This window comes from Eurosta solidaginis, chromosome 2, assembly GCF_040869045.1.
Source record: "Eurosta solidaginis isolate ZX-2024a chromosome 2, ASM4086904v1, whole genome shotgun sequence".
Taxonomy (NCBI): Eukaryota; Metazoa; Arthropoda; class Insecta; order Diptera; family Tephritidae; genus Eurosta; species Eurosta solidaginis.
The window spans coordinates 241,868,618-241,886,158 of NC_090320.1; the positions used below are offsets into that span (position 1 = coordinate 241,868,618).

At 38.6% G+C, this 17,541-nt stretch overlaps 1 protein-coding gene across 2 annotated transcripts; it reads left to right on the forward strand.

The window, feature by feature from the left end:
* Positions 1-376: 376 nt before the first annotated feature.
* AIF (Apoptosis inducing factor) lies at positions 377-8,919 on the forward strand. 2 transcript variants are annotated; one of them, XM_067767389.1, is made up of 11 exons: positions 377-645; positions 778-821; positions 1,186-1,491; positions 1,713-1,794; positions 1,859-1,977; positions 2,049-2,182; positions 3,987-4,162; positions 4,229-4,626; positions 4,710-4,835; positions 4,909-5,020; positions 8,017-8,919. In XM_067767389.1, exons 1-11 carry the CDS (start codon positions 525-527, stop codon positions 8,436-8,438), a joined length of 2,040 nt encoding a protein of 679 aa, XP_067623490.1. In that variant the 5' UTR covers positions 377-524; the 3' UTR covers positions 8,439-8,919. The 2 variants fall into 2 exon arrangements, with proteins under 2 accessions (XP_067623490.1, XP_067623489.1); XM_067767388.1 differs by having other exon boundaries at positions 377-821.
* The last annotated feature ends 8,622 nt before the right edge of the window (positions 8,920-17,541 follow it).

The window sequence follows — 17,541 nt, forward strand, 5'->3', positions numbered from 1 at the left end:
ACCAAATCACTTTATGCCTGATTATCCAGCCTTTTCCAGAACTAGACGAAAGAACTTCGATCCCGACTCAATGGCATCTCCCGAGCAAAGTTCCAAAGTTGAGATCGATATCATTCGGACCTTTATCGTTGCTACTCTACGATTCTCTAAGTAGCTACATCTACGTTGCCATTATTTTATTGCATGTGGTATCACAACAGACCTTCATGTTGTTCAAGTGAGCTCCCATTATTAGGGCAGTTACCACCTAACCTAAGTCAATTATTCCACGCAAAACCTCTATTATGCGCCTAAAAGTATATCACTAATTTCTAATGCCAATTGGGGGTAAGTTGGGAACAGTTGCTTGCTGTCATTTGAATGCGTTTCCATTCACAAATAGAAAATAAACTTGCTTTCAATCTGTCAAAGTTGGAACATTCAAAGCGAATAGAGAAGCAGTCACTTGGAAAATTCAGTCACATTCATATTAATTCTGTTTTGAAAAATTTATTTATTAAACCTTTTTTCACAATTCCATCGGAATGAATATTTGCAGCCTTCTAGGCTTGAATATGCGTTTCTGCCGGCAGGCCTACCTTCTGGCCCATGTGCGGACAGGAGTTGCGTCGATGTCGGGCCACACCAAATTGAGGTTAAGTTTGTGTGAGTGTTGTCAAAATAGTTATCAGCAGAGATCAACACATAATCGAGGACTTGCAGTGAATACATTAACAAAAACAAACAAAGCAGCATATGAACAATTAACAACACTCACAATGCCATATCTACTTGCAGCCACAACACCGATGCGCGGTAGCCACAACAACTTGTATCAAATGGTAAAAAAGCGTACACTAGAAGCACGCACTAAATTGCAGCGTAACAAATTTCCTAATAATCATGCATGCGAAGATACATCACAAAAACATTCATCTTTTGGGGGCAATGACGATAGTGGTGACACAGCATGTTCAGCTCCCACATCTGGCTCAGCTTCCAAACCTCCATCCTCACAATCTTCCACATATACCTCCTCAGCCTCACCTTGTAAATCCCAATATGAGAATCTAGCTAGAAAAGAAGCATGCCTGCCTCAATCAACAATAGGCGAAAAACCGGTCAAATTGATTATTTAATATGCATAAACATACATACAGCTTGAAATTTAATTGGGAATTTAATTTTTCTATTTCTCAATCGCAGGCAACAGCAACCGCGAAAAGTTGTGGTAAAAATGCTGAGTTACTCCAAGCAAAAGACTGCAATGTAAGTAAAAGAAAAAAAGTTACTTGTGATAAACGGCCTTGCGAGTCAAGTGATGGTGCTGCTGGTAAAGGCGGCGGTACTGGTGGACCTGGAGGTGCCGGCGGCTCCAGCAGTGATGGTTCCGGTCATGATGGTTCCGGTCGTGATGGTGGTGGTAAAGGTTCGCTAATGGGAGATGATGAGGCTAACAGAAAAACGAAAAGACTTTTAGCATTGCTGGCTGCTCTTGGACTTGGTGGTTTGGTAAGCAAAAATGTGTATTGATTTCTTAGCAAATTAAGCATTAAGTTGTAGAGTTTGACAATGGCATTTAAAGCTAAAAATAATTGATATAAAAAGCGCGACGTTCAGTAAGAAGAAAACTGGTTGGAAATGTCTTATATAAGCTATGATAATACACATTCAGCAAACCGCCTGATTTGGTCTAAAAGTTTAACAAATTTGTTATTATGTTTAAAATCTAGATTTTATGGTTACTAACGAGGCGTACACGAAAGACTACCGATGACACAGATTGCACGCCACCAGCAGCAACATTATCCACAGGTAAAATTATTAAAATTTCTATTACCAACAAAAGGTGAAATTTTCATTTTCATTCCTTTCATAGTTACAGTGCCAGCGAGCTCAGCTGATCTGCCAAAACATGTACCATATTTATTGATTGGCGGTGGAACAGCCGCTTTTTCAGCATTCCGTGCAATAAAATCCAACGATCCACGGGCAAAGGTTTGTAATACCTGAATTGTAAAGTAATAGTAAAAATATATATGCGGTAATATGTATGGAAATAATTTTAGGTACTTATGATCACAAATGAACAAAGGAAACCGTATATGAGGCCGCCACTTTCAAAGGAACTTTGGTATACGGCTGAAAAAGGTGAAGTTACAAAAGACTATCGCTTCAAGCAGTGGACTGGATCCGAAAGGAGGTATACATACATATAGGCTGTATTGATGATGATTTCATACCCCCAGCGGGTTAGGAGGTTAGAATATACCCGCGGTAGGTATGCCTGTCGTAAGAGGCGTCTAAAATACCATATTCAAGGGGGTTGTGTAGCGCAGCCCTTTCAGGTTGCCAGCGCAATACATAGCTTCTCCAAACCCAATTGTCAACCTCACCTATCCGTGTCGAATCCTGTTTCATTAACAGCTGAGGCTCTGGAGACCCCGAACTCCTCACGGATCTGGGGGTAGGAAGGCGGGATGGCCTAGAAGGTCACATGTGGTCATAACAAATCGTTCCCGAGATGGTCGGGCTTGGTATCGGAATGTACCGGATCTGCATCCGGCAAAGGACCATCAACTCGATAACACTCCCCAAGGCCTTCGGGGAGTGTCCTTATCGCTCCAACAATAACAACAACATGATGATTTTAATAGGACTGATCCGAACAAATCCCCTAACTTTTGAAAAGAAGGCTGCGGCTTATTTGATACTTAGGATTACCCACCAAAAAAGCTATTACATTCCGCAGTTATTCAGAATTCAATTGCAGCTTAATTTTTGTCGTTCTTTTTTAAAGTATTGAGAAAAAAAATCGTGAATTATTTCCCTTAACCACTAGAAAACCCAATCACTCACCACAAAACATATTTAAAAAATGAAGCTTGATGCAATTTATGTTTCAGCCACTTTGAAACCTTGACTATTAACCGCGTGTAGGTGTGGTTGACAATTGGGTTGGAGAAGCTATATATTGCGCTGGCAACCCCTTGAGAGGGTGCGCTACACAACCCCTTGAATCCCAGTCTTGTTGAGTAATCGTGAAGGATTTTAGTTCAGTCAACTTTGTCGATGTTTGCACAAAAGTCACAAAACCCAAAATGCTTCTTTGAATACTCGAAGGAAGACTGATAATTTCACTAATATATATTAATACCTACATATTTAGAGGATTCAAGGGGTTGATAAGCGCAATTCACAGGTTTCGCAACCCAATTGTCAATGTCACCTAAGCGAGACGAATCTTGTTACAGATATGAATGTATCATACACATATATAGCTTAGCTGGTGAGGCTCTGGCGAGCCCAAGTTCCTCATGGAACTAGGGGATGGAGAGGGAGGGATGGCCTGAAGGTTTAATGTGGTCATGTAAATCGTTCCCGAGATGGTCGGGCTAGTACCTTAAAGGTGCTTTGTTACCGGAGCGTACCGGATCTATATCCAGCAAAGGACCATCAATATCGATAACACTCCCCAAAGCCTTAAGGGAGTGTGTTTATCGTTTATACAACAACAACATTGCTCAACAACGTTACGCTGGGGCTGAAGGTATAGAAGGTCGATTCCCGAAAGGGTCGGGCTGGTACCTTAATGAGGCTTGTTACCGGAACGGAACCGGCTTGGAACCGGATGTATATCCATTTACATCGATAACAATCCCCAAAACCTTCGGGGAGTGTCTTTATCGCTACAACAACATGTATTTGGAGGTGTGTTCCTCTCGATTACCTTTTTTTAGTTTTGAACTTCACTTCGAAATTGATATAAAGTCTCATATATGTCAGAAAAGGGGGGCCACTTATTTTAATGAAAAATTCTGCCTAGGGGACACGTACAATTAATGATACGTGCCCACCTAAAAGATCCCTCAAATACTTAAAAATTACTCTCTGATAAATAATACAATTAATATTGTCAAGTCTGTTGTAGGTTCTTAAATTTTATTTTACATTCATTTGCCTGATGTTCATGCAGTTCAATATTTCCTATTAATATCCATTTACAGCCTCTACTTTGAACCGGAAGAGTTCTTCGTCGATCCTAAAAAACTTATGGAAACAGTAAATGGTGGCATTGCCGTAGCACAAGGTTTTAGTGTTAAGAAGGTCGATCCATCCAAACATATTGCAACATTAAGCGATGGTTATGAAATTAGTTATGACGAATGCTTAATAGCTACTGGTACGAAATAAAATAGTGCTAATCTTTATATTTGCATACACACCTAACATTACATTTTATTTTTAGGATGTTCACCAAAAAACCTTGATGTGTTCTCGCAAGCAATACCAAGCGTAAGGGAAAAGGTTATGATGTATCGTAGTCCAGATGATTTTGATCGCTTGAAACGTTATGCTGATGAAAAGAAATCTATAACAATTGTGGGGAATGGCTTTACTGGCAGCGAGTTGGCCTGCTCACTGGCAAATTATGCCAAAGATAAAAAAGTGAAAATTTATCAAATATTTCCAGAGTCTGGAAATATGTCAAGAGTATTACCAGATTATCTAAGTAAATGGACAACTGCGAAAGTTGAATCAATGGGTGTATGCGTTATGCCGCAAACAAGTATTAAAGAGGCGCAACGTGATGAGGCAGTACTCAAGTTGACGCTTAGTAATGGCAAAAGTTTATTAACCGATGTTGTGAGTAATTCACATTCAAAGAAGCTTTTATTTTGAGTATCTATTAATTTTTGTAATCTATTTTATTTTTACAATCCGCGAAGGTTGTTGTATGCGTGGGCTGTGAACCGAACACAGCTATAGCGACAACCTCCGGTTTGGAGACCAGTCGAGATTTGGGTGGTTTTGTAGTTAATGCTGAATTAGAAGCTAGGCGAAACTTGTTTGTGGTATGTTAAATATACATTATTGTTGTGTCAATGGGATCCAAAATTCATCTGCTTATTTATGTACCTACAACAGGCTGGCGATGCGTCCTGCTTCTACGATCCGCTGCTGGGACGGCGGCGCGTTGAACACCATGATCATTCTGTGGTATCGGGTAGATTAGCGGGTGAAAATATGGTTGGCAAAAGTAAGTAAAACAAGTAAGGACGGTACTGTCTTCTGCTGTACCGAGGACTTCATACCTTTCATGAATGGGGCTGAACAATAATCTTATCCCGTTCGTAATCTCCAAATAATCGGATGTATAAGATAAGAAATATATAGTGAACAGATGTACATACCTAAACGATTTTTAAGATAAATATAAAATAAAAAATGGCAAAAAACCCCCTTATCTGAACGATCGGTTGTATGGGATATATATTATATATAGCTCCGATCGAAATGATTTTTATAGGAAATCTTCTATGATATATTAGAATATATATCACCGGGTTTCATATGTTATAGTGGTCCGATCCTACCGGATCCGATAAATGTCAATATAATACAAAAAAAACATCCTTGTTCCAAATTTCATTGAGATATCTCAAAATTTGAGGGACTAGTTTGTGTTCAAACAGACAGACGGACATGGCTATATCAACTCAGTTCGTCGCCCTGATCAATTCGGTATACTTAATGGTGAGTCTATCTTCTACATTTCTCAACGTTACAAACATCGGACCAAAGTTAATATGAAGGGCTCAGAACCAAAAGGATCTAAGTGATATTTTTTTTTAAATTGAGTTATACCCATATTTGTATATTTAATATAGTGTCTATTTGTTGGCAATGCGACCCAAGCCATTTTGGACATTTTAGTGCCATATATTTGCCAGGCCAAAAACGTACTAAATTTTATTGCATTAATGATTGAAGCCAAAAGGATCTAAGTGCGCTCCTCCAAGCAATAAAATTTAATTGCTCGGCCAAAAGAACATGCAGATTTTGTTTCATTCGATTATCTAAACAGCATATTGATGGACCGAAAAAAGGATGCTGAAAAAGGGCTAATAAAGTGGCGTGAGATTGTACGGTTTCAATACAAGAAAGAGAACTTCTTTTATTTTTGCTATAGCTTAGTAAGAAATTTTGATGCTCCCGTCAACCAAAGCGAAAAATGCTCGGCGCTTAAAGTCGGAAGACAATCTTTCGTGCTAAACGAAGATGTGTTTAAGCCGTTACACCCAACTCCGTTGAAGATTTCTTACCTAAAATGGGAAAACTTGACCCATCTTCTTCCGTACATTCCACCTGTCCACCACGATTTTTATATGAATATTCACCATGAGACAAACATCAAAAATTCACAAAAAAAAGTCAAACTAAGAAGGAAGATGAAAATGCAGAACTTGATGAAGCCCACGTCAGTCTTTTATCTGATTACGATAATTAGCCCAAATCGTCCACCATGCAAAATGCAAATTTCAACAATAACTACTTTTGACAAGATAGAATGGTTTATAAACAAAATATTATGATAGTGATTAAAGTTTTGCAAAATTACACGATTTTGTTGCTGAAAATCGCCACAAAAAATTTTTGGTGTCCTGTAAAAAAGGACGGCCTATAAAACCGATTTAAATTATCCCTTTTTAAGTTTATTTCCGGATTTGCTCCAATATCTATTTAAGTATCGTAATTAAAGAAAAATTTAAAGATTCCTTGTATTAATAAGTCTTTAGGCATATCTGGGTTACAAATAGCGAAATTTTTGCTGAACTGCAACTGTACGTTGTATATTTTCTGTAAATACTTAATATAATGCCACTATGCCTAATGTATGCCAAATTCGCGAAAATTTGCCGAATTTTCAACTTTTTTCTCAAGATTTTTAGAACTCCTTTCAGTAAGCAATTTTGAAGCCAGTAAGTAAGTTAATCTTAGTTTTGTAAAAAATTTCCCTAATTTTTGGCAATTTTTTTCTTGAGTTATACCCCATAGGAATTTTTTAACGTAATTTTTTTTATATGGAAAAAGTCCTTATCCTCGTAAGAAAAAAAATTGCCAAAAATCAGCGAGACTTCCTACGAACTTAAGTTTAGCACTTTATTATACTAAAATTAAACGGGCTTCAAAACTGCATACTTGAAAAAAATCTGCATGTTCTTTTGGCTTAGCAACCAACGCTCGAAATTTTATTGCAACAATTTTTGGAGCCAAAAGGGTCTAAGTGCGCTTGGATCCAGAAAAAAAAATTGCCAAAAATCAGCGAGACTTCCTACGAACTTAAGTTTAGCACTTTATTATACTAAAATTAAACGGGCTACAAGACTGCATACTCGAAAAAATTCTACATGTTCTTTTGGCCGAGCAATCAACGTTCGAAGTTTTATTGTAATAATTTTTGGAAATTTACAGTTATTTTCCATCTGCAGTAAACATCCTTTGAATTAGTTGACTAACCTGCATTCATTTAGACAGGAATCATTTCAAACGCATTTACCCAAAATTGCAATAAGTAATTTACATTAACCTTAATTATCTCAATTCAACGTCGATGTTACTTAGATCCCTTTGATTCTAAGCCCTTCATATACCATTTCATGTTCATGAAAGGTATAATAAATAGGAGAAATGGTCGCAAGTAGGTATATAACATGGTCTTAATAATGTTAGAAATGTGAATGTTTGTCGTCTGGATGTCCAGATGATTGCCTTTGTAATCGCTCCGCAACGGCTGCACATATTTCGTGGAACTTAACACGAACAGCACGAAGAATCCGCAAGAATCTTCTGGCTTTTTTTTGGAGGTAGGGGTCGCGGTCACGCCCCCTGGGAACAGAAACATCCCAATCAGCTTCGTGACCCAATTCCGCCTGATTGAATTCAGATTTTAATGTCATAACGAGCTCAGATAATTTCATAATTCAATGCTGTGAATTTGGATAGTTTTGAGGATCGATTTCAATTCGGAATCGTCTTCGGGCTATTTTGGGATCATTTCTGTAATATTTCGAAATTCCGCCAATTTTTTCGAAACAGTTGCGGTATAAATTCGGGAAAATTTCGGAATAATTCGGGATTACTTCGGAGCTGTTTAGGAAATACCTTCAAGATCATTTCTTTCGTCTATGAAACTTACATACATACATATCTAAAAAAAATATACTTATTTTCTAATATTTTTTGTCTCCACAGAAAAACCCTACGCTCATCAGAGTATGTTTTGGTCCGATTTGGGTCCAGAGATCGGCTATGAAGGTATTGGTCTTGTTGATGCTTCTTTGCCCACAGTCGCTGTTTTCGCCCTACCAACACCAACGCCTGATCGTCGTACAGATAATTTAAACATTATCGAAGGCGATGACAAAAGCGGTGTCAGCGTCGGTAGCACCAATACAGTGATTGTGGATCCGGAGGCACCAAAAGTTAAATGTGATCCGAAGGATGCAGACCATTATGGACGTGGTGTTATTTTTTATATGAAAGATGATAAAATAGTAGGCATTTTATTATGGAACCTCTTCAATCGTATTGGTTTGGCTCGAACAATTATTAATCAGAATAAGAAATTCGATGATTTAAATGAGGTTGCGAAGCTTTTCGAAATTCATGCGTAATTCCTTTCGGAAAGGTGGTTTTAAAAGAAGAAAATAAAAAAACAAATTTATAATGTTATTATACATACTACAAATAATATATAATTTGGTTAGGTAAAAATGTTTGTTACCGTTAGTTAATTAAATGTGTAAATTTTCAATGTACATTTTGAAATATACATTTTATATGCATTTTGGTTAAATCATAAACACACAAAACCTTCATACACACGCGGGCAGCGCATCAAACTTGTGTGAAACGCAATATTATATAACTAATGTGCGGTATTAATGAAATTGATTTTATGTCTTAAGTATGTGAAAAATTGTTGTAAATGGTACGGATATATTCCATAATCTGTAGCGCATTCGAAATGCGTTATGTGGATAGTTTCACAATTTGCCTAGCATTTAAGCTTTATTAGCAATAGAATGATATTACAGAAAAATACATTTCAAAATATTTAAATGAAGACGTAAATATATGCCGAAAAATTTATAAGCTTGTTTCCTAATTTTTATTTTCATTTAAGCGCACTTTTCATTTAATGCTTAAGGTATTATCGAGATTTTATTGGCTTACTAAAAAGTTTAGAAACAAAAAATTATTTATATTAAATTAAAATGCTTAATATATGGGCTCTGGTAGTACCAAATTGATTCAGGAGTTGTGTAGCGCAATCATTTCAGGGGGTTGCCAGCGCTATATATAGCTTCTCCAATCCAATTGTCAACCTCACCTACCCGTGGTGAATCCTGTTTCCTTAACAGCCGGGGTTCTGGCGACCCCAAGTTCCTCACGGATGTAGGGGCGAGAGGGCGGGATGGCCTAGAAGGTTTCATGTGGTCACACCAAATCGTTTTCGAGATGGTCGGACCAGTACCTTAAAGGTGCTTTTAACCGGAAATTACCTGATCTGTATCAGACAAAGGATCATCAACATCGATAACAGTTCCTAAAATAATTCGGGGAGTGTCTATGTATACTACAACAACAGCAGCGGGTATGTCGCTGTTACCGTAACGCAACGACGGTGGAGAGACCTCCAGAAGAAAGAAGCGTTGGGCAGAACGACGACCCCCGTGGGTTAGGGGTTTAGAATGTTCCCGCGATAGACATGCCTGTCTTAGGAGATGTCTAAATACCCAGTCCCGGAGTGGAAAAGTCGAGTGATGGAAAAAATCTTTCGCAGTCCGGCTAGTACCAGAAGCTGCCAGTTACGGAGCGAGCGGAATTTATATCTGACAAAGAACTGCCCACACCCTCCACATATCCCTAAAACTTCTTGAGGTTACAGCAAACAAGAAATGAGTATAATAAGTTTAAATTCTAGAAGTCCGTTGAATGACCGAAAGTTTTAAGACCCGGGCAAACTCCTGCTCTGGCATGGGGTGAACAGTTGTTGTAGTTGATAAACCGTTCCACTGTCCTACTGTGAAGAAGTAAGATTACCAATATCCCGGCTTAAAAACAATAATGCGTTGAGATTCTTTGTCCTGGGTTGAGATCCGAAAAATGGTTTTTGCCATAAACGACTACGAGACGAAGTATTTGCTGCCCAAAAAAACGGCTTATTCATGTATTAGTGACGTCACTGTTGATATATGCAAATCTGTGAAGGACTTCGTCAATTACTGAAATAATAGGTCGGACATCAAAACTCTGTACAATAGGGCGGGTCGATTTAAAAATCGCTCATTGCTCTGTGAAAATCGTATTCTAGGGATCAAAATAAGAAACTTTGCTGAAGGAACCATACCTCTAAAACGAATTCTGATGCCCCCCCCCCCCCCCCCCCCTTGGGTCGAACTTTTGGGTAGGGGCAATTTCAATTCGACCTGCTGTGTCTTGTGGTGGCTTAAAAAAACAACACAAGCAATTTTACGATCTGCAATTGTGTCACAGTGATACCTTAATTTTTTAAAACGGTTGAATAAAAAACCCACACAACTATGTTTACGACATGCAAATGTATCACAGTGATGCCTTGGTTTTAAAAGGGGGTTGTAAAAACGCTAATTTCTAATTATCTTTTTTAATTTTCTTCTATTACTAAGTTAAATTCATTTTTTCATTTACATATGTTCTGACTAAATAAATTTCTAAAGAGAAAAATAAACTCCAAAAAGAAACAAGTAAGGAAGGTTAAGTTCGGGTGTAACCGAATATTACATACTCAGTTGAGAGCTATGGTGAGAATATAAGGGAAAATAACCATGTAGGAAAATGAACCGAGGGAAACCCTGGAATGTGTTTGTATGACATGTGTATCAAATGAAAGGCATTAAAGAGTATTTTATGACGGAGTGGGCCATAGTTCTATAGGTGGACGCCATTTAGAGATATAGCCATAAAGGTGGATCAGGGTTGACTCTAGAATGCGTTTGTACGATATGGGTATCAAATTAATGGTATTAATGAGGGTTTTAAAAGGGAGTGGGCCTTAGTTCCATAGGTGGACGCCGTTTCGAGATATCGCCACAAAGGTGGACTAGGGGTGACCCTAGAATTTGTTTGTACAATATGGGCATCAAACGATTGGTGTTAATGAGTATTTTAAAGGGGAGTGGGCCTTAGTTCTATATGTGGATGCCGTTTCGAAATATCGCCATAAAGGTGGACCAGGGGTGACTCTAGAATGTGTTTGTACGATATGGGTATCAAATTAAAGGTATTAATGAGGGTTTTTAAAGGGAGTGGTGGTTGTTGTATAGGTGGTCGCCTTTTCGAGATATCGCCATAAAGGTGGACCAGGGGTGACTCTAGAATGCGTTTGTACGATATGGGTATGAAATGAAAGGTGTTAATTAGTATTTTAAAAGGGAGTAATCCTTGGTTCCATAGGTGGACGCCGTTTCGAGATATCGCCATAAAGGTGGACCAGGGGTGACCCTAGAATTTGTTTGTACAATATGGGTATCAAAAGAAAGGTGTTAATGAGTATTTTAAAAGGGAGTAATCCTTAGTTCCATAGGTGGACGCCGTTTCGAGATATCGCCATAAAGGTGGACCAGGGGTGACCCTAGAATTTGTTTGTACAATATGGGTATCAAAAGAAAGGTGTTAATGAGTATTTTAAAAGGGAGTAATCCTTAGTTCCATAGGTGGACGCCGTTTCGAGATATCGCCATAAAGGTGGACCAGGGGTGACCCTAGAATTTGTTTGTACAATATGGGTATGAAAAGAAAGATGTTAATGAGTATTTTAAAAGGGAGTAATCCTTAGTTCAATAGGTGGACGCCGTTTCGAGATATCGCCATAAAGGTGGGCCAGGGGTGACTCTAGAATTCTTTTGTGCAATATGGGTATCAAATGAAAGGTGTTAATGAGTATTTTTAAAAGGGAGTGGCCCTTCGTTCTATAGGTGTTCGCCTATTCGAGATATCGCCACAAAGGTGTACCATGGGTGACTTTAGAATATGTTTGTACGATATGGGTATCAAATGAAAGGTGTTAATGAGTATTTTAAAAGGGAGTAATCCTTAGTTCAATAGGTGGACGCCGTTTCGAGATATCGCCATAAAGGTGGGCCAGGGGTGACTCTAGAATTCTTTTGTGCAATATGGGTATCAAATGAAAGGTGTTAATGAGTATTTTAAAAGGGAGTAATCATTAGTTCAATAGGTGGACGCCGTTTCGAGATATCGCCATAAAGGTGGGCCAGGGGTGACTCTAGAATTCTTTTGTGCAATATGGGTATCAAATGAAAGGTGTTAATGAGTATTTTTAAAAGGGAGTGGCCCTTCGTTCTATAGGTGTTCGCCTATTCGAGATATCGCCACAAAGGTGGACCATGGGTGACTTTAGAATATGTTTGTACGATATGGGTATCAAATGAAAGGTGTTAATGAGTATTTTAAAAGGGAGTAATCCTTAGTTCAATAGGTGGACGCCGTTTCGAGATATCGCCATAAAGGTGGGCCAGGGGTGACTCTAGAATTCTTTTGTGCAATATGGGTATCAAATGAAAGGTGTTAATGAGTATTTTTAAAAGGGAGTGGCCCTTCGTTCTATAGGTGTTCGCCTATTCGAGATATCGCCACAAAGGTGGACCATGGGTGACTTTAGAATATGTTTGTACGATATGGGTATCAAATGAAAGGTGTTAATGAGTATTTTAAAAGGGAGTAATCCTTAGTTCAATAGGTGGACGCCGTTTCGAGATATCGCCATAAAGGTGGGCCAGGGGTGACTCTAGAATTCTTTTGTGCAATATGGGTATCAAATGAAAGGTGTTAATGAGTATTTTAAAAGGGAGTAATCATTAGTTCAATAGGTGGACGCCGTTTCGAGATATCGCCATAAAGGTGGACCAGGGGTGACTCTAGAATGAGTTTGTACGATATGGGTATCAAAAGTATTAATGGGAGTTTTAAAAGGCAGTGGTGGTAGTTGTATATGTGAAGGCGTTTTCCAGATATCGACCAAACTGTGGACCAGGGTGACCCAGAACATCATCTGCTGGATACCGCTAATTTATTTATATATGTAGTACCTGCCAAGATTTTAAGGGTTTTTATTTCGCCCTGCAGAACTTTTTCATTTTCTTCTACTTAATATGGTAGGTGTCACAACCATTTTATAAAGTTTTTTCTAAAGTTATATTTTGCGTCAATAAAACAATCCAATTACCTTACCATGTTTCATCCCTTTTTTCGTATTTGGTATAGAATTATGGCATTTTTTTCATTTTTCGTAATTTTCGATATCGAAAAAGTGGGCGTGGTCATAGTCGGATTTCGTTAATTTTTCATACCAAGATAAAGTGAGTTCAAAGTAAGCACGTGAACTAAGTTCATTAAAGATATATAGATTTTTGCTCAAGTTATCGTGTTAACGGCCATGCGGAAGGACAGACGGACGACTGTGTATAAAAACTGGGCGTGGCATCAACCGATTTTGCCCATTTTCACAGAAAATAGTTAGCATCATAAAATCTATGCCCTACCAAATTTCAAAAGGACTGGTTAAGTTTTGTTCGACTTATGGCGTTAAAATCCTAGACAAATTAAATGAAAAAGGGCGGAACCACGCCCATTTTGAAATTTTCTTTTATTTTTGTATTTTGTTGCACCATATCATTACTGGAGTTGAATGTTGACATAATTTACTTATATACTGTAAAGATATTAAATTTTTTGTTAAAATTTTACTTTAAAAAAATTTTTTTTTAAAAGTGGGCGTGGTCCTTCTCCGATTTTGCTAATTTTTATTAAGCGTACATATAGTAATAGCAGTAACGTTCCTGCCAAATTTCATCATGATATCTTCAACGGCTGCCAAATTACAGCTTGCAAAATTTTAAATTACCTTCTTTTAAAAGTGAGCGGTGCCACGCCCATTGTCCACAATTTTACTAGTTTTCTATTCTGCGTCATAAGATCAACTCATCTACCAAGTTTCGTCGCTTTATCTGTCTTTTGTAATGAATTATCGCACTTTTTCGGTTTTTCGAAATTTTCGATATCGAAAAAGTGGGCGTGGTTACAGTCCGATATCGTTCATTTTAAATAGCGATCTGAAATGAGTGCTCAGGAACCTACATACCAAATTTCATCAAGATACCTCAAAATTTACTCAAGTTATCTTGTTAACGGACGGACGGACGGACATGGCTCAATCAAGTTTTTTTCGATCCTGATTATTTTGATATATGGAAGTCTATATCTATCTCGATTCCTTTATATATGTACAACCAACCGTTATCCAATCAAACTTAATATACTCTGTGAGCTCTGCTCAACTGAGTATAAAAACATAGGCATTTCAAATTGGGATTTTTCAAAATTTGCCCCTACGACCCAAAGGGGGGGGGGGGGGGGCATCAGAATTCGTTTTAGAGGTATGGTTCCTTCGGCAAAGTTTCTTATTTTGATCCCTAGAATATGATTTTCACAGAGCAATGGGCGATTTTTTTGCCTCTTCACAAATCGACCCGGCCTACTGTACAAGGACCTGTGCGGTATTCGCAGAGGAAATGAGCCACAGTTTTCTGAAATCATAAAGGCCGCAACTTCTGCACCTCTTATTGGAAGGAGATTTTTAATATGCATGCTTATTGGACCTGAGGCTAGTGCCTTGCTATTGTGGCTATGATTCTGAAAGCTTCTTTCTTCTTCATAGCAGACTCTCAGTTCTCTTTTAGTTATAGACAGTAGTTTTACAGCTTTGTGAAGACTACCGAAGAATATGTCAATCAACTTGTACTTGTAACGTATGCCCCCTTTAACTGATGTGAGTGAGGGTAGTGCTGTCTCTGCCTTATTGTTATCGAACAATGAACCGACTTTGATAAGGAACTCAAGGTTGATTGATGCCGGCGCTGCAATCCGTTCCATTACAATCACTGATAGTCTTGATAGGCTTAGAAGATGTTCTCGGGGAGTTAAGTGCCATAAGCACTGCCTGGGTGTCGGAGGAAATGCATATCTTTTGCCTACTAATTGAATTTTCTAGCACGATATCGCAGGCCTTCCTGATACCCACTTCTTCTTCGAAGATGCCAGTGCGCTTGGAGACAGATGGACGGAGCACCCTGTAATGCTTTCGAGAAAACACATTTTTCTGACAGTAAGATTACGTTCTTTTTACAAACTCTGTCGCAACTTTAGTCACTACTCAAGGAGAAACGCATTTCACAGTTCTTGTCACATTTTAAATAAGGGGAGAAATAGTCAGATTTTGTGTTCCCACACGTAAGCCCATAGAGGATACCACCGCCGTCATATTGCATCTCGGCCCATCAGCCAGTCTCCTACCGTAAGTTTTGCAGAACGTAAGCGATCTTGTTAATTCTGCAGCCTGCCGTTGTATTTTCTTCAGTTTTATGATAGACATGATTATTGCTTCTATTGGGCAGGCCACCATATCGGGTCTTATGATGATTAGCATTTTATGCCCCAGTTCATGCTGACTACTCTTTTGCGCGAGTAGTAAGCAATGTACGGGTAGCTAAGGTTATGTTGGCCGTACCATGCAAAGCTGCGGAGCACAGTTAGGCCAGTTGGCCCATTGTGAAACCAGTGAATGATAATACCCTTACGTCTAATGAAGCGCAGGTTTCCTTCAATTTCAGCTGAGTCAACACTTTCTAGCTCCTTACCACCCCTAAAGCTTGGACAGAAGTCATTAGTTGCGATTCCTATGCGTTCGTTGTGTACTCCCATAAGACATAGTCCCGTTAATATCCCAATTGATAAACCTAGGAAGAGACGATTAATATTAATAAGGAACCTCTCATTTATGCGAAGCCAGGTTTGTCGAGACACCTTACACGTGGATTCCAGTATACATCTGACATTGGTTTTCTCTGTAAGTGCAGACATAAGTAATTCACCCTTATCGCGAAGTTCACGCGGAAAAGTGTTCGCCTTCACTTCTTTTGTTCGGGTGAACTTTTTCCGCCTATCGGCAATTTCGGGCGAACAAAAGTTCATTTCGAAACAGCTGATGCTCTATTGCGAATTGGCAGTGAACAAATAATTTACTTACAATTGTGTAAATTTTGTAACCAATCATATATTTCGTTAAAATACAACAAAAATATAAATAAAAAATTAATAAAATAATGTTTAGTATTGCCCTTAGGTTGGTATTGATTGAGGCCGAGGAGAATATAAATGTGAAAGCGATTCGGAGACAATTAAGGGACTGTTCTAACCTTTTGGAGCTAAATGATTCACTGTAAGCTAAAAATTACTATTTTCAGCACTTTTTAATAATAAGTTAGTTTTATTCAGTTAGCTTTCGCCAATATTACAGGCTAAACAAGTCGGCATTCTAATATTTGGTAGTTATTCTTACCAACTCCTTGCCACCATTGAAGCACAAATTTGGAGTTCCACCAATTGTAAAATTGATTACATGTCTTCGTTTTTTCGCATAGGGAAAACGCGTCGGAAAGGACCATGAAGTGGGTCTTAGCCGATCTTGTTTCAGTGAGGTGCTCAACATTTTGGAACCGTTACTTTGTCCACAATGGATAACTTGGCCGACTGATATGTTCAAAAATATAAAAAATAGAATTTACAGCAATACAGGAATTTCACTTTTTTCCATTCAGCTTCCGATTGTGCATTATTTACTGATTTATTTCTAATAATAAAAGTGCATACAATTATAAGAGTATCAAATTTCAAAAACAAAAAACCACTTATATTTTGTTTTCCTCTCGTTCGCCTGTAAAATATAAGTGAACAAATTTCGGTTTCCCCGCTGTTCATTTCGCCCGAACAAAGAGTTGCCGATAAGGTGAAATCTTTTTCGAACATGAAACATTTTTTCGCCACCCTCTGCGATAGGGTGAACAAAAACTGTGAATATTTTCGGGTGAAAATAAAACTCGCGATAAGGGTGATTGTGTTTGCACATGGCAAGAGAAGGAGCGATGTGCCTTCACTGATCTATTGCGGTCTGTTAAGTGGATTTTCTCGCAAGCTCATCAGCAACACAGTTCCCAGGTACACCTGTGGCTGTCTGAAATCGAATGCAAACTTTGAGTAAGTGCTCCTGTCTTGAAGAGCATTGATCGCTGCTTGACTGTATGATTATGTATGGTTCGGAGTCATGAACGGACGTGAGATTCTTAGATAGTCTCCATTATGGCGTGAGTTGCACCTGAAATACTCTAATGGCTCGCAAGTCAAATACTTAAATAGAGCCAAAGATCTTTTGAGGAGATATGTACGTTGCCCCCATTGTCGTTAGGTTTGGGGAGGAGATATCATGCCATTTTTGCCGCCTTCAGATTTTGATAGAGAATTTCTTGTCTGGAGGAAGGGTCGGCGTAGTGAAAGCTTTCCGGAATGGAAAACAACTCGACTTGAGATTACCCTACATGTCTGTTGGGAGGAGGTTAAGCATAAAATCTAGAGCCTTTGTAGGTGTGGAGATTACTGTTCCATTGCGGCTGATCGCTGCTAGTCTAATGCTGACTGTGCTGTTTCTTTAGAATGCCGGCCACCAAACCGTTATGCTAGATAGAATAGATGGGTCTAACGATCGCGTGTTAAAAGTTATGCATAATGTGTGGCTTTAACCCCACGTTTTGCTCACAGCTGCTTTAGAGGTATTTCTGGGTCTGTCTTCGACATACTCGTTCGAGTCCTATTTACTATCTAAAA